The sequence below is a fragment of the Emys orbicularis genome, chromosome 1 (genome assembly GCF_028017835.1).
Source record: "Emys orbicularis isolate rEmyOrb1 chromosome 1, rEmyOrb1.hap1, whole genome shotgun sequence".
Taxonomy (NCBI): Eukaryota; Metazoa; Chordata; order Testudines; family Emydidae; genus Emys; species Emys orbicularis.
The window spans coordinates 223,738,920-223,764,856 of record NC_088683.1 but is presented as its reverse complement, the minus strand read 5'-3'; the positions used below and the strand labels follow the sequence as shown (position 1 = coordinate 223,764,856).

General features: G+C 41.6%; 1 protein-coding gene and 2 non-coding genes across 3 annotated transcripts in view; all 3 read left to right on the top strand.

The window, feature by feature from the left end:
- The window catches only part of POLA1 (DNA polymerase alpha 1, catalytic subunit), a 329,016-nt gene that overhangs the window by 47,738 nt on the left and 255,341 nt on the right, over positions 1-25,937 (top strand). The window contains exons 19-26 of the mRNA XM_065423293.1: positions 1,416-1,532; positions 2,797-2,972; positions 3,361-3,490; positions 3,973-4,092; positions 6,899-6,995; positions 7,984-8,108; positions 12,587-12,736; positions 12,978-13,100. Of these exons, the coding sequence (XP_065279365.1) occupies positions 1,416-1,532; positions 2,797-2,972; positions 3,361-3,490; positions 3,973-4,092; positions 6,899-6,995; positions 7,984-8,108; positions 12,587-12,736; positions 12,978-13,100 (1,038 nt within the window). The remainder of the gene's footprint in view (positions 1-1,415; positions 1,533-2,796; positions 2,973-3,360; positions 3,491-3,972; positions 4,093-6,898; positions 6,996-7,983; positions 8,109-12,586; positions 12,737-12,977; positions 13,101-25,937) is intronic.
- LOC135873172 (small Cajal body-specific RNA 24) lies at positions 7,411-7,543 on the top strand. The gene has a single exon (XR_010561108.1). It is a non-coding gene; the product is annotated as a small Cajal body-specific RNA 24 (non-coding RNA).
- LOC135873174 (small Cajal body-specific RNA 24) lies at positions 10,530-10,660 on the top strand. The gene has a single exon (XR_010561109.1). It is a non-coding gene; the product is annotated as a small Cajal body-specific RNA 24 (non-coding RNA).

Below are 25,937 nucleotides of genomic sequence, written 5' to 3'. Positions count from 1 at the left end.
AGGTGTACATATTTACACATATGATATTGAATTGCTCTTCAGGAGTATGTTGTAGCCCATATCCCTTTAAATATTATTGAAAACATAACGACCTTCCTTAATTTAAAAAAAAGCTTTTGGGTTTACCAGAGAAGGTGGAATATTGATACTTACGGGTCTATTCATCATCTGTCCAAATACTCATGTAACTTCTGTTAATGTCATTTGGATAGTTTGATACCAAAATCAAGACAAAATATATTTTTAAAAAATCCATTGGTCAATTAAGTTTATTTTGTGGCAAAATAAACCTTTCTTTGTACTTGATAAATGCTTTATATGGGAAATGTGAGATTTATTTTTACTTTAATGATTCATTTACTTTTTAAATGGTTAGGATATTTTAAATTATTAGTGAGTGTACTTTACTGAGTAGCCTTAAATTGTTTTTGAAACTCTTTTTGAATAACACAGAGCTGAGTTTATAAAAAAATTAACAAAAAATAATAATGAAGAAATAGGATGGAGGGATAACCAAATTACTGAAGTGAGCAGTGCTGGCAAAATTAATAATGGCTGGCAACAAATATCCATGTACCTCTGTAGTAGTTTTATAATTGTTGTGGAAAGACTCTGTCAGTGAAAATGCTGAGATTAACACTTGAAAATTTTGAATACCCCAAGTTAGGTAACTGAGTGGCCTGATTTTTCAGAGCTAAGCACCTGCAGTTCCCATTGACTTCAGCCTGGTGCACAATGACCCTTCTTCAGGGGAGCAGAAAGGTGTCTTTAAAAATACTTCTGCACTCCCATTTCCTGAGTTGTGCTGTGTTCTTTCTGGTTTCAGCTGAGGATTGGGACTAGTACTTTCAGGGAACAAATAGTTATGTTTCTCTTACATATCTGAGCTTTCCAGATGGTACTAGATTAAAAGATATTGTTTAGCAGTGTTTGATTTAAATATGTCAGAACTCTGCCTTTATGTAACATGATACATTGAATATGGTATTACTAGGATACCATGAATATATAACTTACATCAGTAGCTGGAGGGTTTTATGAGTGGAGGGAGAAGGAATTACTTAAATATGTCTTCACATGTGGTTAAATAGAGAATTTAAATTGAGATCTGTCACTAGCTGTGAGGCATGAGAATGAAATTGAAAGAACCTGTATGAACTGTGAGCCAATTATAATGAAACAAAGTTTATTTCAGTATTCTGCTGAGCAGTGTTGTTAATGTCAGGACTAATGAGTACTGCTGATGAATAAATTCCCTTAGAAGTAAAGGCTTCCAATAAGAGGTATGCTGATGATGCCATCAATTAGATTTAAAAAAAAAATACAAAGGGCAAAGGAATTCTAAACACATGAAAGTAAGTCCTTTAATTTGCATTTGTTATAACCTTTTTCTGTTGCTTTCTTTTTGTGGCAAGGGTCATAATATTTATGGTTTTGATCTGGAAGTGCTGCTGCAGAGAATTAATGTGAGCAAAGTCCCTCACTGGTCCAAGATAGGTCGACTGAGGAGGTCCATCATGCCAAAGCTTGGGGTAAAAGATTGCTTAAGTCTCTCTTAAGTTCTTTTATGTTGCATGTGATTAAAATGAATTAATTTAGCTAATGTATTTTGAATGCCTCTCTGATGTATTTTGACTGTTGGTCATGTTGGATTTCTTGCATCCCAGTTCAGACATAATGAATGTTTGTATGACTATTTTATTATAGTAATAAGCTAAACTAATTTTCAAGTTAGGCAAAATTAGTTTACATTTCTCAACTAGATGGTGGTAATGACAGATTAATAACTGTAATAGAGAAAAGATGTCTTTGTCTTTTTGTCTAGTGCAACTGTATAATGAGGGGAAAATGTGGCTTGGATTGACTGGTGAATCATCCCATAGAGAGTAGTTAAATTATATTTCACTAGTTTTATTACTTTCTTATTCTGAGAACATGACATTCTGAATACTTAACTACAGCACCTCCCTCTTACAGAGTTTTTTTTTTTATAGGCCTATGCTTTTTTTCTGTTTTCATCACAACCACAAAACACTTCAGTGCTTTAATTTCTCTTTTTTTATAAGGAATTTCCTCCTTCTACATAGACATTCTCTTTGAAAGGTAGGAGAAAGACAATTGAAATTTTTTTTAAGGGGAGGAGTTATTTTTGTCTTTTATTAGCTATAAAGACGATTAAAATATTTACCGGTAATTAAATTGATAGCAAAAATTCCACTTTACAAGTTAAACATTCATTTTTGTTTATCTTCTCTCTTCTTCCCTTCACCACACTTTGCTGATACTTTTTTGTGTCCACTTCGTTCCCTGTCTTTCCCCACCAAAGTGTTTTTGTTCTCTTCCCCTGTCATTTTTATGACTTTTTGTGCTGTCAAATACTAAACTGCTTGTTAGCATGCAAAAATTATGGTCTTAAAAAAAAAAAAAAAAAAAAAAAAAAAAAAAAAAAATTCAGATTCCATGCCAGACATTCATTCTTAGTTCCCTGATCCTGCAAACCCTTTTGCATGTGCTTAATTTTGATACTGAGAGTTATAAAATTTCAATGGGGCTACATAATAACAAAATTAAGCACATGCATAGGGGTTTGCAGGATTGGGTCTTAGCTTTTAAAGGGAGTCATGTGCCCAGTCCTTCATATCCACAGGCTTTGCTAAAATATATCTAAAATTCCTTTAGGACCTGATCCAAGGTCCACTGATTTAAATGGAAGATTCCAACTGCCTTGAGTGGCCTTTGGATGAAGCCACGTATGCATATATTTGAGTATGTGGGTGTTTTTTTGCATGGATAAAGGGTCGAGGCGGCTTTGCTGAAAGGAATGCAGCCTGTGGTCGGATGATCTGTGATGTGGAAATTTCAGCAAAGGAATTAATTCGCTGCAAGAGCTACCATTTATCTGAATTGGTCCATCAGATTTTGAAAACCGAGAGGGTAACAATTCCACCAGAAGAGATAAGAAATATGTACAGGTATAATGCTCAGTTTTTTTTATGAAGTTCTGTGTTGGGGAATGGAGCAGCATTTAATTTTATTTAGTTTGTCTATATAGTAGAGTACTAATACTTAGTGTTTTTCATCTTAAAAAGTATTTTCCAAACACTTTCTCAGAACAGTGCTGCTGATCATGGCTTACTTCATTCAAATAGAGATACATTGTGAAAATGTTACTTTAGGTACATTGTTTAGTCTACTAATCTTGAATTACTATTTGCCACTAAATGAGTTTGCTTCATAATTTGGCACAGGTACACTGCAGAGATCTTAGAGCCATGATACAGAATTTAGGCCTACTCTTCTGCAAAATTCATACCGACATGTTTTAGGTTTAAACTTGCCGTTCTCCCTCTCTTTTCTCAGTGATTCGTCTCACTTACTGTACATGCTGGAGAACACCTGGACAGATGCCAGATTCATTCTGCAAATCATGTGTGAGCTGAATGTTCTTCCGCTAGCGCTGCAGATTACAAACATCTCTGGGAATGTTATGGTAATTTGTTTTCTTTCCCTTCACCTAAAAAGCAACTATTGCCTTGTGCTTTCTGTGTTTGGTATGATTAATGCCTAGTCTGAGTCAGTGCTTGTAAATTCCTTAACTATGCACAGTGAAGAGTGTGCATCCTTTGTCCTTCAAAGAGATGAAAACTATTAGTTGGAGTATATTCAAATTCAGATGACCTCCATGGGATTTTTTTCCTCTGACATTAGAGAGTTTGTACTACGAAAGTATTTTAGGTGAAAATGGACAGACGGTTGAATCATTTGGTAGACTTGTTTACATATGGTGCAAAATCCCCACAAACAAAATTACATAAACCTGAAAATGGATATTTACCTTGTTTAAAAAAAAAAAAAAAAAAAGCATATGTGAGAAGACGGTATCTGGTTGAAATCTGTCTTAATTCATTTTTGTGCATCAGTATTTTGCTTTCTCTAGTTTGTTTTGAATTCTTCTGTTTTTTTCCCCCATAGTCAAGGACAATGATGGGTGGGCGATCGGAGCGTAATGAGTTCCTGCTACTTCATGCTTTTTACGAGAGAGACTATATTGTGCCTGACAAGCAAGTTTTTAAAAAGCCTCAGCAGAAGCTGGTGGGTCCCAAATATGTTCTTGTTTTGACTTGCTGCTTGATTTTTTTTTTAGATAAATTCTAATAAAAACACTAATATCTTTTCCTTTGAACATCATTTTCTTTACGAAAACATGAAAAAGTAATTTATATCCGATCACCGGGATAGTTTATGGTCAGATCAACCAGAACTTTTCCCAAGATATTATAACAGCTTATGTCATAAGTGTGAAGTGAAAAGCCTGTGGTTTAAAGGGACACTGTCAACTTGAAAAAACACATTGCTGACTGAAGTTTTTTACCTGCTATAATTACAGGAGCACTTTACTTCTTTCAAGCTCAGTAATCTTATCAAATATTTTTTCAGGTTTTTTTGTGTTTAATTTGTACATTTAATGGTATTTGGTATATAGTCAGTTCCTTTATTTTTCTGTGAACCAGTCAGTTTCTCCCTTCTTGAAAAGACCTTTATAGATACCAATAAGGTTTTTAGAAAAAACTTTTCCTTAATATTTTCTTCACATATGTGTCCCACTATAGGTGTGCAAATGTGACCAGTGTCTCAGTGGGGGCCAGCTATGGTCACTCAATTAGGGTGAACTGCAAAGAATGGGGCAGACAGTCACCATAAAGCTGGTGGATATTCCAATACTTAGATTTACCAAGCCAGCATAAAACAGTTTCTTTATTAGCTTACTGGTTACTCAGAAGTCCAAACAACACAGTTCCCTTAAAGTGATCCAGCCTCGGGCCTCCATTCAGGTACCTTCGTCAAATATGATGATTTCTGAAAATTTTATTTCATCATAAAAAAGAAAAGGTTCTACCAATCCCAAAGGATCGAACACATTAATGAATGTTAATGAATGTTTCAGATCTTACCCAAATACACGCTACAGCCAATTCTTATTAACTAAACTAAAATTTCTTAAAATACAAAAGAGAGTATGATTAAAAGATCAATATACATACAGACACGAGTTCAGTTCATTTAGGTGCAGGTTCATAGCAGAGATGGTGAGCTTTGTAGTTGCAAAGAGTTTTTAGAAATAGTTCATAGGTTATAGTCCAATGTCCAAATATCCTATTCAGGGGGTACCAGCATAACTGGGACCTCAGTCTTGTGACTCAAACTTCCCCTGATGAAGCCTGAGCAGATCTGAGATGACAGAATCAGGACTCAAGGGTCTTTTATACAATTTTATGTTCTCTTTGACAAGTTGGAGTTCCTCAGGGAAGGAAAGGTAATGAGGATGACTTTGAAGGAGGTCCATCACCAGTACTTAGCTATAGAATTAACATAAGGCCATTTGCTTCTTACTCCACCATTCACAGATTATTTGCTATACATTTCAAAGAGAGATGAATACCAAGATATCCCGTGTTTACAATTCATTTAAATGCTAGGATGTTCTTTTGACCTCTGAATGATCAGAATACAGCATAGACCGGACCGTTGATTACATTGTTGACCCTACTCATACATATGTAAATACACAAAAACACAAACATTATCTCCCCACATGTCTTTTGAGGGTTATTTATTTGGCAGGATGTTTAACCCTTTCTAGCCATGTGTCACAGCAAGACTGGATTTTTCTTGATTAGCGGTGTACGGGGTGCACATGTACCCGGTGCTCCTCATTCTTAGAAGGTTTGGAGTTTAGCTTGAGCTAAGTCTAGCAGGTTGGACATCAGCTAGGTTCCTGCTTACTACGTGTGGAAGTTTGAGGGCTAATCCTCCTGAAAAACTCACATAGCAAGTGCCTATTTTGCCTGGGAGAGTCCCATATCCCTAGCAGGTGCTTGGTCTGCCTATCTTTCTCTGCAACAACTTCAAGTCACAAGATGTGAGGCTGAAGCTCTTTCTTGTGGAATGATCCATGAAGGTGTCATTGGCTACAGAAGAGCTATGCTTCAAGACCTGCCTAATGGGCAGGCCTGTGTTGTCCAGTGGTCCCTCAGGCAGATAGGTATTTTCAAAGATATCAGTAGGGAAATTGACACTGGGGCATCAAAAAGGGCTGCTCTAAACAATGGGGTAGGAGCTCAGGAAGGAGCATAGTGTCCTCACACAAAGAGAGGCACAGGAAAAAGTTGTTGTGTGATAAGCCCACCAAGTCTGATATGGTGCCAAGCATGAGCAGAAAGGAGCAAACTGTTGTGCAACTCGCTCTGTTCATACTGGGTCTGGTAGTGGAAGCACCCATGTCGACTCCAGCATCAGGAGAACAGATTCAGACTATACCAGGGACATTCTCGGTGCTGAGATGCCCAACAGCAGCAGTCACTTTCATGGTTTGATTATAATCAGTTTCACTTTCTCCCTTACTTGCACTACTACACTGAGGCAATGTTTAATTCATAAAAAAAATTCTTATCAGAATAAAAAAAAAATGCAAGCATTGCTATTGATCTAAAGTGTGTTGGGTTTTTTTAAAAACACTATTTTCGTAAACTGGATTTTGGGCTTAAATTAATTCAGTAATATTCTTTTAAAATAACTTCACTTTCTCTCCACCATTTGGTGTCAGACTGTGCCACACAACATAGACTAGTGCTCTGTTCCATGGTGACGATTCCTAAAAGACTGTGTAATCTTTTGTGATCAGTCTCTTCCCAGAGCAGTGCAATTTTGTGATGGAAAGAGCCTTAATCAGGATATTGATAAAAATATTCATGTAGTAGATGTCTGTTAGAAAAAACTCCATTCTTATCCCATTCATTCCAATTTTTCTTTTTCTTTTGTAAATTAAAACTTCTAAATTAGAAACTTGATATTATTTTAAAAAGAGGCTAGATGTCGGAATTTTTTATGCCAAATACAGGTGGATGAAGATGAAGGTGTTGAAGATCAGAATAAATCAAAGATAGGGAGAAAGAAGGCAGCATATGCTGGGGGTCTAGTCTTGGATCCGAAAGTGGGTAAGATTTGGCAATTTTACTGCTCATAACAGTGTATCAGGTCATAAATGTGAAGGTTAGCTCCAGCTAAACTAAAATGCTGTTACATTGCTGTTTGTTCAAAAAGTTTCAAAGCAAAAGGCAGGGAAAATTCCCAAGCCCCTTGTATATGAAAGGAAAAAAATTCAGAATGATGATTATTAGAAAGGCCAGAATCTTGAGAAGGTGGGGGGAGGGGGAGAAGCAATGTAGCACAACTTTCTTGTAAGGATATAGATGCAGAAGTAACTTTATATATGTGCTTTCCATTTTGGGAACAAACAGGAAAAAAAGCTTAATTTTGTTTGCCAGTAGAGTAGTATATCTTTCATGCAGCATCAGGGAGAAATTAGGGTTTTTTGTGTTTAGATTGTGTATAGCGTGTATATTTTGCTAATGGATGCTTAAGGTTTTCTTAGTTTCTCCTATGTATGGTGATAACTGTACAAAAGCATCCTACAGTAATACAGAAGCTATCTGTTTAACCCTGGCAAGTTAAGAGGGGTTAGATCGTTCCACTTCTGACATTCATTAATCACTGGCTAATAGCACATCTGAACCTTTTCTTAGGACTGTTGATTAGACACATCACATAGTGCACTGGTCTCTGAATCCAAGCTGCTTCTCAAGCTTGTACAGAGCACAGTGTAGACTGGCAACACTCAGCTTAGGCTGGGTTCAGCCATGTAATATGTGAGTGGGGGGTCACTTCTTTTCCGGCAAAAACTTATGACACTCACGGCCCTCTCCCAAATCTCCCCACTTCATTGTGTGAAGTCTTCTCCTCCCCCACCACAGATGCATCCATATTAGTCACATTTCTTGTTTATAGTTACTGAATTGGGCCCTGAAACTCAATGGAAATCTTTCATTCGGCTTTAATGGGAGTTGGATCAGGTACCTAGTGGGGATGAATAATTATATGGATCCTCACACTGTATTATACTTTCTACTCTGTATTCTATTTCAGGTTTTTATGACACATTTATTTTGCTTCTGGACTTCAACAGCTTGTACCCTTCAATTATCCAGGAGTTCAACATATGTTTTACCACAGTGCAGAGAGAGTCATCAGATGCACAGAAGAGGGCAGAGGTTTGTGTGTGCTTTATTAATGTTCTGATTTGAGGTTCAAATCTTCAGTGTGTTTCATGTGAATTAAATTGTAACAGCATCCTGGCTGGAAACTGATCCTACATGCTTATCATTATCATAATCATTATTTTTACTTTTGGTAGCACTCACTATGTGCTAGGTGATTTCCAAACCCGCAAGGAGGACAATCGTTGCTGCAAGGAAGAACGCAATCTAGGGAATTGTCTTTTTGCTTCCAAGCTCCTTGAATGTGCTATCTGTAACTATTGCATCTACTTCCTTTCAATAATACTCATCATGCTTGCACCCCTGGCATGTTGTTCCATTCCTTATCCTCTCCTGTACAAGAGGGCTTAGTTAATCCTGTCTCTTCTTCCTCTACAACTTCTTTTTTCTGCTGCTAAATCCCTTTTCTGTGCTTTGTCATCTCTCATCCAAACTAATGAAACGTGTTTTTTTTCCTCATCCCTGGCCTCCTTGCATGTCCTCTTGCATCTGTACAAAAGCACTTCAGAAATAAACTTCCTGTCTTGCCATTCTATCCTCCTCCCATGGGCTTCTTCTTGTCTTCACACTTGGGTTCATGCTTCTAATCCTTCTCCCCTTTTAGTCACTACACCACTCCACCTGTATCTACATCTCTGTTTTAATTTCTTCCTACAGTTCCTTGCAAGCTGCTTTTCTAAACTTGCCTTTTGTATTCTCCTTCTATGCTCATCTTTGCATATTTCCATATCAGTCCTTTTGTGCTTGGAACTCCCTCCTTCTGTTCAGCTGAACAAACACTCTCCTTATTCATGTTTCTCCTTATAAAACATTTCTTCTATGAAACCTTTCAATTGCAGTTTACCAGATGAGGTTGGGGGAAATCCATACAGCTGTAAGATTTGACCTTCACTTGGTGTTTTATGTCTCTGAAGTGTATTGGCTATCTGATGCAAAATGTATGCTCCATGGGGCATACTCCGTTTTACAGTCCTGAACACCAAAAATGTTTAACTGGAGAATATGAATTGACTGGATCCACCAGGGGTGTTTGACTGTCTTTGTGGTACTAGGTACTTGAGCTCCAGACTAACAGTAGGCCTCTTCAGTTGGATTCAATGATGGAATATACAGTGTGTCAATTCAGGAAGCCTGTTCTGTGCCTGCTGTATTTGGGGAGTGTAGGTAAAATGGATTGATTCAAATCAAAGCTATTTAAATCACAAATTTTTACTAATGATTTTAAATCATCAATTTTAACTAAAAAGTACAAATGCAAAACATGATTATCTTCCTAAAATAAGGTTGATTCTCATTGGTTGGTAACCATTAAAACATTGATTTGCAACTAAATATATCCTTCACACTTCATTTGGTCCTTCTTTTTGCAATCAGGAGGATACACTATATATCTGTATACAGTTATTTAAGCAGTTATATAGCTTAACTTGCATTTATTCAGATGCTTAATTTTTATATTTGTATTACGTTAGAAAATGGTGAATCATGCATTTCTTATTTACTTGGTGATTAACTTTTTACATGTGATCTGGGTGAAATTCTATTTAGGTGGCAATTCAGATTCAGTTAAAAAATTCACAAAATCAGCATTTTAGTTTTTCTTTTTTAAAAAATAAATAAAACTACCTTAAATGTGCTGGATACATAAGAAAAAAGCTGATTTAAAACAGTTTTGCATTTAAAACCATGTCCTTCAAGATTTTACAACTAGGAGATCTGATCTTCTCACACCTAGGACTTATCTGCACAGCATCGGCGAAGCATGCCAGAGTGGGTGTAATTTGTAAAGGTCTAATATGTTGTGGTCTAACTGCCCCACGTAGACCCTGCTGATGTGCACTAAAAAGTACCTAGTTCACGTTAATGGACTATGTTAACATGAACTTGGCACCTTCTGGAACACAACAGCAGAGTCTACCCAGGGCAGTTAGAGTGTAACACATTAGAGTGCTTTACAAATCGCTCCCCTCTGGTGCACTTCGTTGGTGCTCTATAGACAAGCCCTTGGTTTTTATTCAGAGATTGGAAGAAAACAAGCTTTTCTGCTTTTTCAATAAACTCTGCTTAGCCAGTGACTTCAACCAGTTCAGTGGTGTGACTTTCTTTAAAACTTGCCAGCAAACACAGATTGTTTTTTGTTTTTATTGTAAATGATTTTAATGGACTATAATAAATTTAGGCTCTGACATGGGTTGTTAGTGTCAGCTTTAATTTTCAATAGGTTTATTTTTTAAGACTAAACCTGAATTTAATTTAAATTAAAAACTCATTGTTTTCTAAATTGTTCATTTTTTATCCACCCTGGCTGAGGGTGACTCTTGGTTGTCTTTTAGATCAGGATGAACTGTTAAATCAAACAACATAACGTTTCTGAATGGTCCATCTTCAGCAATATCTCTATAACTTTCTGGGCTGTGGACATTTAGATTTTTTTTCTTTCTCCTTTTGTGGTGATAATTATACATAAGTGTCCTTCATTAACATAGAAACTTTTGGTTAATTCTTCTCAAGTTAATAAGGACTGTATCGTTCCACTTCTGACACTTTTGTTTCATAGGCTAATGCCTGATTAATTGAAGCCTATGAAAGTGGTTGTAGTTTTGCCACCATGTTCACATGCAGGCACAGTTCAAAAGTTGGAATCCTTTAAGGTTTATATCTGTACAATTATGTACATCTCTTAATTTGGAGTGTTTGATCCAAAGAAAATCCATGGGCATATAGCAGAAAGTATTTGTAAATATGTAAACCACTGCACAGTAGGTACCCCGCCCCTATGAGGCCAATAACGACAAGAAGTTTGTTGGTAAAGGCTGTCCTTGACTTTACATATTGGTCTGTAACTTGCAAAGCCAGGCAGTGTTTTCTTAATTATAAATCCCTGAAACGGTAAGAGTGCTTTTTTCCCTGATAGGTGTATTCGGAAACTTCAGGTAAATGGGAATGGGATGGCAGTGGAATGGGTTACCTAGGGAGGTGGTGGAATCTCCTTCCTTAGAGGTTTTTAAGGTCAGGCTTGACAAAGCCCTGGCTGGGATGATTTAGTTGGGGATTGGTCCTGCTTTGAGCAGGGGGTTGGACTAGATGACCTCCTGAGGTCCCTTCCAATCCTGATATTCTATTATTCTATTCTCTGATTTAAATACATTCTTTTGGCTCTTAGCTCTAAACAATAATATATATAAAACTGCTCTTTTCAGAAAAGTGTTTGCAAAGGCCCCCACTGTTTGTGATCGTTTTTGTCCCTGCTCTAATTTCATATTAGCAGTATTGCCTGAGAACACAATTTTTAAACAAATATCCATCCCCTTTCAAAGCTCAAAGGAATAACATTGAAAATAGAGGGTATTTTTGTACTTAAATTCCAAATGTGGACACAGTTATCACACTGAAATTGAGGTGTAAAATATGATATATGTGTCTTTCGGATATTCTTTATTTATTAAAAATGTATGCACTTGGAAAGGGGAGAGGAATCACTTGTGGGAGTTCTCATTATGGCTTGTATTGGCAAAGCATTCAAGTTAGAATAACTCCCTTTGTACACAGCTTAAATGAGAAGCCATGTTGCTTGTCATTGTCCTTCTTTCAGAAGCAAATTCTGAGGTGGTGTGAAAATCAGGAAGGCAATATCATACAAAATAACATAGTGCTCATAACCATTTCCAATAACATTTAAATATGAAAGTCAAAAATTACTCACCTGAGAAGCAACATGTGAAATAGTCACCCCTCCAGATGCTGCCTTCCAAGCTTCACACTTAATATTATCTAACTCTTTCACCTGGAGATTTAGGGCTTGTTTATGCAAACGGTACATGGCAAGCTGGGATGTAAATCTAGCTTGCACTAGTCTGCTGTGCACTAATTATCTGTCTGGATCCTGCTCCTGTGTCAAAGTGAAGTAGATCAAAGTGCGCTATGGAACTTTTAGGGTGCAGCAGCAGGATTCACATGAACAGTTAGTGCGTGGCAAGCTAGTGTGAGGTAGATTTACACCCCACCTTGCCACAAACTTAGTTTTCTTATAGACAAGCCCATAGTCTCTCTTTCCTTCAAATAGAATTGGTATCTGAAACTCTTGTCCCTATGGCTCTGAAACAATTCATTTTTAACCTGTCTTCTTGCAGTGGTGCTTATATACCCCAGAAGGCTTTGGTTTCTGTTCCTAGTGTGACATCTGAGAGCCAAGTCTTTTGGGGTGCATTAGAAGAGTTGCTAGTGTACTGGCAGTGAATAGACAAAAATAGACTTGCAAATTCTGGGTGTACTAGTGGTTCTGCAGCACCAAATTAATACAGCTGAAAAGCATGAAAACCACCTTCACTTCTGCCATCTTGAACTGTGAGTGCAGTTCCCTTTTTACTCTGCAGAAATAAATAAACTAACTTTTTCACGTCCTTCTTGCTTGTTAATAGACTAAAATCTACTTTTAAAGCAAATATTTGATAAACTAAATGATCATTTGACAGGATGGAGTGCAAGAAGAAATTCCAGAACTACCAGATCCATCTCTAGAAATGGGAATTTTGCCTAAAGAGATCAGAAAGCTGGTGGAGAGAAGGCGACAAGTCAAGCAATTGATGAAACAGCCGGATTTAAATCCTGACCTCTATTTACAGGTGTGTCTTATGGAAGAGCTCCCCTGCCTTCACTATACCTTATTTAAGTCCATTGGTCAGACTACAGAATAGGAGTGATTACTTTAATATTAAATGGAGGTTAGAAACAAATTGTAAGATGCTCACTTGTGGTTTAGAGAGGTGATAGATGTCAGAAATAGCTGTGAGTACTTGATAATATTGCATTCAACTTCTGTTTGGTGGTTATGGTGATTAATGTACTGGTTATGTTCCTTTTCAGTATGATATCAGGCAGAAGGCTTTGAAGCTTACAGCTAATAGCATGTATGGCTGTCTTGGGTTTTCCTACAGTAGATTCTATGCCAAGCCTTTGGCTGCTTTGGTGACACACAAAGGGAGAGAGGTGAGTCATTAAATAGCTTTTTAAAACGGACAAGTTTGATGAATAAAAACCTTGATTTCATTCTTCTTTCTTTATGAAGTCTGTATTATTCTGTCTGTCTTCCCATCAAAACAAATATTCCTTTTTTTGTTATTTTTAAAAACTGAGCAGCCTAGCCACCGCATTTAACCTTACATAAAACAGTGTGAAAATATTTGGTTAGGAAATAAAATTTCAAGCTTCCAAGGGGTTATTGTGAATGGTTGGTGTGAGTGAGGCTAAAGTTTTAGTATCCTGGGGAAATATCTTGTATTTAAGATTCAGACACTTATTGTGCCAACTTCTTAAGTGAACTACAAGACAAATACAGTTTTGAACAAATTTATACCTGAATTAGTCTACAGTCCATGAGTTCCACATGCTTTTTTTTTTTATATTCTCGCTAGTCATACAAGACCTCTACCTCATTTTGGTTTGTTTGACCTTTTTAATACTCATATTCTTGTCTCTATCTCTTTTTTAATAGGAAAGAAAGGTTTGCTTGCACGTAGCTATTTTAAAAGGCCAGAGTTTTTCAGAATGAGCTATGTTTCATACCTGTATATAATTATGGTAGAAACTGATGAAACTTATTATATCTGCTGTGTTCTAGAGAGGTCTGTGATAGGAAGGGTAGGCAGTAAATAGGTAAGGAGAAATGATAATGTTTTAATAAGTAATTTTTCCACAGACCTAGACTCAGTTCACTTTAAAAAAAAAAAAAAACCTCTTTTAATCATTCTTTTTGGTTAATGCTGCAATACTATAGCTAGAAGGGAGAGTGTCTTAAACCATTTGATGTGTTAACCTCTTGGTGCCTAGGTTTTCGCCAGCCACTTAATGCTAATATAAATTGCATTACAGTTAGTAGCAGGAGCTGTGGGCTGTCTGTATCAAGAGGTTAATGAGAAAAAATAATTTCAGGAAAAGTCCTAGGGATCTAATTTAAAGTAACTTACAAGGTTTTTTTTGAAATGTGATTAAATGATATTTCTTATGATTATGCACCTGATGATACATGCATAGGTAAACAAGATGATATGAAATATCTCCAGGGAATGTATCTTGAATAGATGTAGGTCAGATTTTGAAGTGCTACATTTTACTGTGTTGTCAAACCATCCTGTACTTGAGGGCTGCACACTAAATATATTTGCAGAAAGATTCGGTGTGAAAAACACAAACAAGGCTGGAAATTCATATAGTGTAAAGTACTGGAAAGCTGTCAATATTATTAACTTTTATTAATAGTATTTTGGTAAGATTGGGTTTAGCTGTGAGGACATATTAGAAGTAGGTTGGACCACGCAAGTGTGTTGTGCTGGCTAAATACTAAAGGATTACACATTATTCTTTAAAAACTTGTTTGAAATCATGTTGATGGGGCAGCAATTACCTCATATGCACACTTGGATTTAATGGCAAAAGAATTTCATGTGATGTGACAGAAATTCCTTCTGTGAAGAGCAACATAGCTGTGCACGTGAGAGGTGCAGCACATACACCAGGGATCGCAACCTTCGGCACGTGGCCCATCAGGGTAATCCGCTGGCGGGCTGTGAGACATTTTGTTTACGTTGCCCATCCGCAGGCATGGGCCGCCCCCACCCAGCTCCCAGCGGCTGCGGTTCGCTGTTCCCGGCCAATGAGCCTTGTGCCGAAGGTTGCTGACCCCTGACATACACCATCAACGGAATCTCTGATTCAGATCCCATCTGACTCAACTGTAATGACATGTTGGACACTCAGTACAGACTGGTACAACTGCAGGCATGTATAGGTTAGCTTTCAGTGGGGAAATTTGGGCAGCAGGAGTTTCATGCGTGTGATTCCAACAAATAAAATGTAATTTGTAAAGTGACTAGTGTAGTAATTGTAGTGGTTGTTCACTAGATGGCGATAGATACCTTGAGATCATTAAACAATTAAGACTTTCAATCTTGTCAATAAATTACTGTGACCATCCTTTTAAATTGATCTTCTATGATTTTTAGTTTGTTTTTATGATATAGAATATCTGTGGGGGTTGTTTCCGTTTCAATCTGAAATATTACCTAGTATCTCAAACCTATTTGTACAAGTTTTATATAATCTGTAAGAAGAAAAATGCTTTCCGAAAAGGGAGAAAACGTATGAACACTGCCAAGTCAAATTTGGCCTTAAATGTTTATAAGCACAAGTGTTTGTTTGCTGAAAGTGAAGACCAGTAGATATATTTTACATGAACTATTTTTATAATCCAATGGGATTTAAAAAAACAACAATGGATTCTCTGCAGTATTTGCCATCCAAATGGGGTGGTGTTGGGTTGGATTATAGTACAGTGGTTCTGAAACTTTTTCATAGTGTGAACAAACCTTAATGAGTTTCATGGGCTACTTCTCTCATGGTGACTACAGCAGTTGCTTGCATGGAAAAGTAATAGGAGAGTTTTTAATATAATTTTAGCTGTCCTGTAATGTAATTTAGCAACTGGAAACAAGGAGAGGCAGTACCACATGATCAACCAGCTCTCTGCAGACCAGTGACGGTAAGTATAAGGTCACACTTTTTTCCAGCCTTTTTAACACACAGCCTTCCAGTGGAGAGTCAGATGTGTTTGGCTTCTGTATTCACGAGTCCCTGGGAAGAAGGCTGTTTCTTGTGGGACAACAGAAGAGTTGCCAAGCTGCTGTCTGGGGCCAACTTGGTTGCCATTGGCTGTGACCCCAGATCAGTGATCTTTCCACATAGTGGCATCTCCTCCAGGACATTGTTCTTTACTGTTCCAATCAGTTCCCCAAATGACCCACCTTCTTGGCCAGAAAACTGGACCACAGAGGGGCAAAATTACTCTTCTTTCTTCCACCACAACTTGTAGATAAGTTACAGAATTCATGTTGCAGTACATTAAGTGAAAGGATGACGTTTGCCAGTCAGGTTAATTTCAAATTTCCTATTCAGATTTTAAAATTAATTCTTTAGTGATAATTTGCCCAAATTCCAAGGCGCTGGTAGTCAAAGGGAGAAAAGATAGCATCTGCTTGTCACTAACTTCTGCGAAAGGAAGCTGAGGAGGAGGGGCAAGGGAAAGAAGAGAAAGTGAAATCAAAAAGCCCAAATAAGTTAATTGAAAAATAAAACAAAGGGAAGCAGGCATAGTACCTTACCTACTCTCTTCCTTTTCTGTCCCCTTCCTCTGAGCTCTGGCAGCAGGGAAATATAGGCTTCATTCCATTTCTCCTTGAGCCTTGTTCAGCTGGGGAAGGTGATCAACATCTGTTGTTGCGTTCTGGGCCTCTGGTCTATCTACATGTTTTGCCAGAGCTGATCTGAATGGGGCAGTTTGTCAGGCCTCCTTCCCCAAAATGTAGGGGGGGGGGGGGGAGAGGGAAACAGATCCTCTTAAAATCTCATTAATAGCTGCCTTTTTGGATGCTTTTGTGGATGCCATTCACACTCCCACTAGAGCTTTGACATCCAGTATGATTTTTGTGGAGGCATGCGACCTAGATACTTGAAGGTCCAAGCAGAAGAGTTCTTAGCTGATTCTAAATATTCAGGTGTTCTACAAAAGTGGTGCTTTATGATTTAGAGAAATTGAAGAATTTCTTGCCATCCATCAGACATTGTAGGAGGGGCTATGGATCCTAGTTCAAAAGACAGCAGTCCTTTTGTGGTGCTTTTCTCCTTGAGATGCCTCATAAGAGGAAGATGCAACAGACCTCAAATTTTTCAACAAAAACCTAAGGATGTTCAAGATGGACAACTTTTGAAATTCTGTCTGGTATCTCAAGGGTTTTTTTCTTTTGAGCTGAAGGAGGCTGTCCCTATATGTGCATACATTTTTCACACATGACATTTTTTATAATTTACATATAGTCATGACCATTTCCAGTACAAAGCTCTATCCTTCAGAGCCTCCTCTAGAGTTTCAGTATTCTGCTGGACAAGTAAGAGTCAGTTCTTCAAGTTCTGGTCCTTATGTGTATTCCACATGTGGGTATGCATGAGCCTGAGTCCAGTGATTTTAACAAGCAGTGTCTGTTGGCCCACACATATGCAGTGGATCTCCTCATGCTCCAGAGCGACGGTATAAGAAGCTGTGCAGGTTAACACCCTCTCAGTTCCTTCTTACCCCCGCATGGTCTGAGTCAGGATCCAGTGTCCACTTTGGCTTCAGCATTTCAGAAAACCTGTAAATAAGATTGTAAATAGTTTTAAGACCAACTGAACTAAGCTAAATAATAACGATTTACAATCTTATTTACAGGTTTTCTGAAATGCTGAAGCCAGAGAGGACACTGGATCCTATGTCCAGACTCTTGGGCTTCAAAAATTGCATCTCCTGCCCTAGATCCTTCGCTGTCAGAGACAAACACTGACTCTCCCTCTACTGCCTGGGTAAGATGCACATTTTGGCGCTGTGCAGCATTTGTTGCTAATTTCCACCAATGAGCTTTGCCTTAGAAAACATTTAATGGAGAAGATCTCTCATTTAATGGACTGTCTGATCTGGGCCAGGAAGACTCCACTGTACATTGGCCTCACCAAAGGAGCAGCTCTCCTCTGAGCATGTGCCCAAAGACTTCCTCAAGAGCTTCCCATGAGAGTAAGGGACACTTTCATAGATGCAAGGACAGATCCACATCTAGGACTGTCCATAAAAGATGCACTCCTTCCCCAAGCCTATCGAGTCGGTCGAGCTCTTACATATAGACTTCTAAGTAACTGGCTCTGCAGAAAACCCCCAGGGTGGAGAGTAAGGTGTGTAGGAAGAAGGATCCGCTGGTTCCGTTGGTGACTCTGGTACTGAAGCACAAGGACCATCATTTCTTATAGTTGCTGGAACTAGGGGTGCTGGGGCTGTGGCAGCACCCCCCTGGCTTAAAGCTGACCCCTCCTTCATCTCCACAGTCCGAATAAAGCCTGGACAGGTGATCTGGGACTTATGGTCGCTACCCTTATGAACATGACCTGCCTAGGCGACCAATGATCCCCCAGGCCATGGGGTCCCCCCCCAACAGTTGGCCCCTCTTTCTGGCCCTATTGGGGTCCCATAGGATCCCTATTCCAGACATCTGGGACCACGCAGGAGCCTTTTCACTCCTCCTCCTTGTGCGAACAACTGGTTCTGTCAGTGTAGGAGGAAGAGGATGATATTCAACTAGAAGCACAGATACCAATAGTTCAGTCGGAAATCGCCTCTCTTCCCTGGATGAGGCACCCCCACCAGAAGACCATAGACAATACCAGGACTTTACTACGAAGTGTGGCTAGTGATCTCCAGATATCTCCGGAGGAAGTCCAAGACCCAAACCATCGACTGTTGGACATTCTGCAGCCTCAATGCCCAAGTAAGGTGGCTTTCACAATTAATGAGGCCATATTGGAACCGGTGAGATTGGTCTGGCACATCCCAGCATCCTACGCTCCCACACCTAAGGCGGCAGAGAAATGCTATTTTGGTCTGGCAAAGGGAGCTGAATTCCTGTTCTCCTATCCTGCTCCCAAATCCCTGGTGGTGCAGGCCACTACAGAATGTAATAGATCTCAGGGATGTCCCATCAGACAAGGGCTTGAAGAGACTGGATCTCCTGGGGAGAAAGGTCTTCTCCTCTGTGCACTTGCCAATTACCAGGCCCAGCTAGCCAAGTATGACTTTAATAACTGCTTCAGGCTGGGGGCTTTTCAGGACAAACTTTCCTTTGAGGGCAGAGCCCAGTTCCTCTCCCTTCTAGAGGAGGGTCGCGAAAATGGCTTTTGTGGCTGCAGTTGATGTGGTAGATACAGCATCCAGAAGCTTGGCCACTGGTATTGTTATGAGAGGGATTTGTGGTTGCAATCCTCGGTCTTCTCCAGGGAGGTGCAGAATATTCTCCAACACCTTCCCTTTGACGAGTCCAGCCTCTTTAATGAGAAACTGACTCTTCACTCATTAAAGAACTCAAGATCTACCATCAGCTCCCTGGAGATCTATACACTGGCCCTAGGGGGAAAGCGTCAGACCTATAAATCAAGACCACTTCCTCCTCATCTTCATCCATTCTACTACCAGCATCCTGCCAAGTCTCCCTGCAAGAGACCTAAAACTCAATAGCCCCACTTTTCAACCCCCTCTACCATCACAATTGTGACCCATTCCCAGCTCACGACTAGGAGCTACTTTTGACGTTTTATTCAAGACCTGCTCACCAATTCTCTGTTGCCACCTGCCCTTTCTATCATCTTTGGAGGCTGTCTTATTGTGTTTGTCCACAAGTGGGAGCTAATCGCAATGGACAGTTGGGTCTCGGAGATTATCCTTCAGGGATACTCCATAGAGTTCATCTTTTTCCCTCCCCACAAATTGCTTGCTCGGCCCCCTTATGGGACAACTCTCATGAGGCAAGTCTTCAAAAGGAAGTAGAATCCTTATTGCACCAACGGGCAATAGAGTGTATCCCACCTCATATCAAGGAAGAGGGTTCTATTAATCATATTTCCTAGTCCCCCAAAAATATGGAGAGTGGAGACCCATTCGGGACCTTTGGTAACTCAATATCTTCATTTAGAAGTTGAAATAGAGGATGGTCATGTTGGCATCAATCTCCTCTCTTCAAGAAGGGATGTGTTTTGTGGCTCTTGACAGGAAGGACATGTTTTCATATAGAAAGTCACCTCTTCCACAAAAGGTTCCTATGGTTTACGGTGGGCTGGGAGCACTTCCAATTTCGCGTCCTCCCCTTCAGACTAGTGACAGCACCAAGTTTCTCCATGGTGATGGCCCAGATGAGTCATCAGGGTTACACAGTCTTTCCATACCTTCATGACTGGCTCCTGGGTTGGCTATTTAATATCTCATTCAAAGCCTCTCAGCCCTGGGGGTCTGCATGGACTTTTCTCTGTTCATTTTATCCCCCACAAGGGCAATAAACTTTATCACAGCAATGTTGGGTTCTGTTTCTGCAAGAGCCTTCCTCCTCGTGGAAAGGTTTCAGACAATGTGCATCCCTAATTTTTTTCATTTCACACAGACTAAGCACTACAGTTCGGATGTGCCCATTGCTGCTAGGTCATATGGCAGCGTGTACGTATGTGACACTGTTTGCCAGGCTTCATCTGTGTTGCTTCCAGGCCTGGCTCAATTTGGTTTGTTTGCCCAACAAATACCACATCAACTCCAGGGTGACTGTCCCCACCAGGATCATCATCTTCTTTGGTTGGAGGTCAAACCCAGCCAAGGTACGAGTGGGAGTTCCCTTTGCCACTCCGAGTGCTGCTATTGTAACAGATGTCTGTTCTGGGCTGGGGTGCCCACCTGAACAGTCAAACCGCAAAGGGCACGTGCACCACATGGGAGGCCAGACTGCATATCCGCATCCTGGAACTGTGGGCAACTAGCCTTGCATGCAAGGCCTTCCTTCCGCTCATTTGCTCCTTCCACATCCAAGTAATGTTGGACAATATCACCACCGTGATCTACACACAAACGGGGAGGCGTGAGATCTCTCCCACTTTGCCTGGAGGTAGTCAGGCTTTGGAAGTGGTGTGTCAGACACCACATCACCATCCAGGGAGCGTAACTCCCAGGTATCCACAGCTCCTTAGCAGACAGTCTCAACAAGCATTTTTCGGTGGGCCACGAGTGGGAAATCCACAACTCTGTTCTGACAGACATCTTCACACACTGGGGCACACCTTTATGGGACCACTTTGCATCACAAACAAACAAGAAACTCCCCCTATATTGTTCCGGGGAGCCATAGGCCACGACGCCCAAGGCAGCGCTCTCCTACTGTCATGGATGAGCAGTTTCAGATATGCCTTTCCTCCCATTCCCCTGGTTCCCAAGGTTCTAAGTAGGTTAGAAGCAGGAAACCTGCCAAACAATCAGTGTGGCCACTGGACGATTGATGAGCTAACGGAACACTCAAGGAAGATAAAGCCATTGCAGAGAAGCTAAATGAATTCTCTGCATCGATCTTCACTGCAGAGGATGTGAGGGAGATTCCCACACCTGAACCATTCTTTTAGGTGACAAATCTGAGGAACTGTTCCAGATTTGGTGTCAATAGAGGAGATTTTGGAACAAATTGATAAATTTAACAGTAATATGTCACCAGAACCAGATGGTATTCACCCAAGAGTTCTGAAAGAACTAAGAGATGAAATTGCAGAACTACTAAATTAGGTATATAACCTATCGCTGAAATCGGCTTCCGTGCCAAGTGACTGGAGAATAGCTCATGTGACACCAATTTTTAAAAAAGACTCCAGAGGCGATCCTGGCAATTACAGATCGCTAAGCCTAACTTTAGTACCAGGCAAATTGATTGAAACTATAGTAAAGAACAGAATTATCAGACACACAGATGAACACGACTTGTTGGGGAAGGTCAGCATGGCTTTTTTAAAGGGAAATATGCCTCAGCAGTCTATTAGAATTCTTTGTGGGGGTCAACAAACATGTGGATAAGGGGGATCCAGTGGATATAGTGTACTTGGACTTTCAGAAAGTCTTTGACAAGGTCTTTCACCAAGGCTCTTAAGGGAAAGTAAGTAGTCATGGGATAAGAGGGAAAGTCCTCTCATGGATCCGTATTTGGTTAAAAGAAAGGAAACAAAGGGTCGGTTTTCAGAATGGAGAGAGGTGGTGTCCCCCAAGGATCTGTACTGGGACCAGTGCTGTTCAACGTATTCATAAGTGATCTGGGAAAAGGGGTGAACGGTGAGCTGACAAAATTTGCAAATGATACAAAATTACATAGGATAGTTAAGTCTGAAGCAGACTGCAAGGAGTTAAAAAGAGAACTCGCAAAACTGGGTGACTGGGCAACAAAATGGCAGATGAAATTCAATGTTTATAAATGCAGAATAATGCTTATTGGAAAACAAACGGTTGCAAAATGACGGGATCTAAATTAGTTGTTACCTCTCAAGAAAGAGATCTTGGAGTCATTGTGGATAGTTCTCTGAAAACATCTACTCAATGTGCAGCGACAGTTCAAAAAACTAACAATGTTAGGAACCATAGGAAAGGGATAGACAGAAAGTAAATATCATAATGCCACTAGATGACCCTTGTGGTCCTTCCTAATCCTCTGATTCTATATAAATTCATGGTACACCGATGCCGTAAATACTGCATGCAGTTCTAGTCGTCCCATCTCAGAAAAGATGGGTTAGAATTGGAAAAGGTATAGAGAAGGGCAACAAAATGATTAGGGGTATAGAACAGCTTCAGTATGAGGGGAGATTTAAAAAACTGGGACTTTTCAGCTTGGAAAAGAGACGACTAAGGGAGGATATTATAGAGGTCTGTTAAATCATGAATGATATGGAGAAAGTGAATAAGGAAGCATTATTTCTCCTTCACGTAACACAAGAAGCAGGGGTCAGCCAATAAAAATTAATAGGCAGCAGGTTTAAAACAAACAAAAGAAAATATTTCTTCACACAATGCACAGTCAGCCTGTAGAACTCAGTGCTGGGGATGTTGTGAAGGCCGAAACTATAACGGTTCAAAAAAGAATTCGATAAGTTCATGGAGGATAGGTCTATCAATGGCTGTTAGTCAAAATGGTCAGGGATGCAACCCCATGCTCTGGGAGTGGACAACGGGATGGATCACTCAATAATTGCCATGTTCTGTTCATTCCTTCCGAAGCATCTGACAAGGGCCACTGTCAGAAGATCGGATACTGGGCTAGATGGACCATTGGTCTGACCCAGTATGGTTGTTCTTGTGTTCTTATGTCAATAACAGTCTGCCCTCTAGTCGAGATCCACCCATTCCCAGAACTCCTGATGCAGGACAAGGGCTGGGTCAGTTCAGACTGTTTGTATTTTGTAGTTGTTTAATTCTTAGTTAGTTCTTAGTTATTGTAGTTAGTTAGTTAGCTGTTGGGCTGGGGGGTTTACCCTCCACCCTGACTGCGTTCTCCTTCGGGGTCTTGCATGCCTAAGTCCCAGGGGTTCAAGCCCTGCAAGTCCTGCAACAAGCCCATGCCAACGGGCGACCCCCAAGACGCCTGCTTAAAGGCTCTGGGGGAAGCACGCCAAGCAGACAAGTGCAGAATTTGTAAAGGGTTTAGCCCCAGAACAAAAAAGGAGCAAGACTTTTGCTTCAAGCAGCTCCTTATGGAGGTGGCACTCAGACCGCAACCTACACCGGCGCGGCAAGACCCAGCACCGAGCTCATCAGTGCACAGTGCCTCGGCGGCAATGGTAGGAATGGCACCGTGGAAGGACTCTGAGAGACACCCGCTGCACCCCTGCTCCAATGGGGCGTGTTCCAGAGAGGAATACCCAGGGCCGAAGACTTTGGAGCCGGCACCGTCGACTTGGGCTCTGCAAGGGGGACCGTCGAGTCCGGTGCTGTTGGACTCCTTGAGCCAGGTCATTGAGGAGGTGGAATTGCCATCCATCCCGGACACCACTCCCCAGTCCAGCTCCACTTGGTACCGCCCTGGCCATCGCGGTTCCGGTCCCTGTCTTCGGACTCTGAGACGGGGTCCAGATACTCAGGGTGGGGCTGGCACCGGTTGGGCCATGGAAAGCCTGAGGTGGGGGCAGGGCCGTGGCCTGTGCAGTGGCAGGGATCAGCAAAATGGCCATTTTGGACCCCATGGGCGTACCACCAGGCCCAGGGCACCCAATCCAAAGGTTCCCCTTCGGTGACCTCTGAACTGTGGGTACCGGCGGCATCGGCAAGTCGTCCCACCCCTAGGGATGCTGAGGAGGTACCGGTTGCTTGACCTTCCCTGGGACCAACTCCAGTTCCTGAGCCTGATCCAGGCGTGGTTGGCCCCGACAGAGAGGCAGGACAGGAGGCCCCTGGAGACCAAGAGGGTCAGGAGGACCCTGTTCGCCCATTAACCTCCTTGTCGTCTTCCCTGGACGAGGTGGTCACAGGCATCTCTGTCTCTGGACTGCCCCCCATAGACAGCCGTGCCCACCAGAACCTCCTTCACAGGGTGGTGCAAAATATGGGCTTGCAGGCCGAGGAGATAGTGGAGTCGAAGGACCCGATGATCAACATCCTGGCCCCGGAAAGTCCATTGAGGGTGGCTCTACCCCTCATCAAGACTATACTGGCCAATGCTAAGACCATTTGGCAGACCCCGGCCACCATCCCTTCCACCATGAAGGGTGTGGAGAAGGAAGTACATCGTCCCATCTATGGGGTACAAATACCTTTTCACACACCCGCAGCCTTACTCATTGGTGGTGGCTGCAGTGAACAAAAAGGAGAGGCAGGGACAACAAGCCCCAGCGCCTACGTCCAAGGATGCCAAGCACCTAGATTTATTTGGGCGCAAAGTGTATTTTACGCGGGGGTTGCAACTCAGGATTGCCAACCAGCCGGCAATTCTGAGTAGATACTAGCTTCAACTCCTGGAACTCGATGCTCAAGTTTAAGGAGCTGGTGTCAACAGAGTCCAGGGAGGATTTTGGAGCGATAGTGGAGGAGGGCAAGGCGGTGGCATGGACCTCTTGACAGGCTTCACTGGACGCTGCAGACTCAGTGGCGTGCACCTTGTCTTCCAGTATAGCCATGAGGCATAGCTCGTGGCTGCAGGCCTCGGGACTCTCGCCCGAGGTTCAACAGATCATGCAGGACCTGCTTTTGATGGGGTAGGTGTGTTTGCGTAGCCTAAATGACTCCAGGGCTACCATGAAATCCATGAAACCCCAGCAACCCAACATAAACATTTCAAGTCTCAGCTGCAGCAGCAGCGCTCCTATCCTCCTCGGCTGAGGCAGGACTTCTATAGGAGAAGGGGCAGGAATGGCAGGCGCAAGCCTTCCCACCCCCCCGCCTGGGCAAGGCCAGGGTCTGACTAAGCCATCGTCGGGTTCCAAGCAGGCCTTTGAAGGGGCACCTGAGAAGGGCGCACCAGCCTCAATTCAGGATCCTTCCCCATCTTACTTGAATCATCTGTCCCACTTCTACCGTGCTTGGTCCCAAATAACTTTGGACCGCTGGGTTCTCCGTACGGTAGAAGTGGGATAGTCTCTCCAGTTCTGCTCCTGCCTTCCTTCCCACCCCCCTTCCCCGTCCCTCTTTAGGGATTCTTCTCATGAACAACTCCTTATCCAGGAGGTGCAGGCGCTCCTCACCATGGGAGTGGTGGAGGAGGTTTCTCAGGAGCTCAGGGGCAAGGGATTCTATTCCTGATACTTCCTAATCCCCAAAGCCAAGTGGGATCTCAGACCCATTCTAGATCTGCGAGGACTCACCAAGTTCATGGTAAAGTTGAAGTTCCACATGGTCTCCTTGGGCACCATTATTCCCCCTCTGGATCCGGGAGACTGGTACGCCGCCCTCAGCATAAAAGACGTGTACTTCCATAAAGCTATTCAGCCTACACGCAGGCGATTCCTACGCTTTGTGGTCGACCACAAACATCAATTTACAGTCCTCCCATTCGGCCTCTCAACAGCCCCCCGAGTGTTCACCAAGTGCATGTCAGTCGTGGCTGCTTTCCTCCGTCGGAGGCAGGTGCAGGGTATACCCCCACCTCGACGACTGGCTGCCAGAGCCCCGATTCCAAGCCATGACGGACATCATTCAAGGCCTCAGGCAATACCCAACCACTACCACAAGGGGATGCCTGAGTCTCCTTGGCCACATGGCAGCCCGCACTTGCGTAACTTGGCACGCTAGACTGAGGCTTAGGCCTCTACAGGCATGGCTTGCTTCGGCCTATCGCCTGGGACGCAATGGCCTGAATTCAGTGGTCACAGTGCTGGGACAGGTGCTCGAGTCCCTTCAATGGTGGCTCAACCCTCAGACGGTGTGAGAAAGAGTCCCCTTCAACAGCCCTCAGCCTTCCTTGTCCTTATTAATGGATG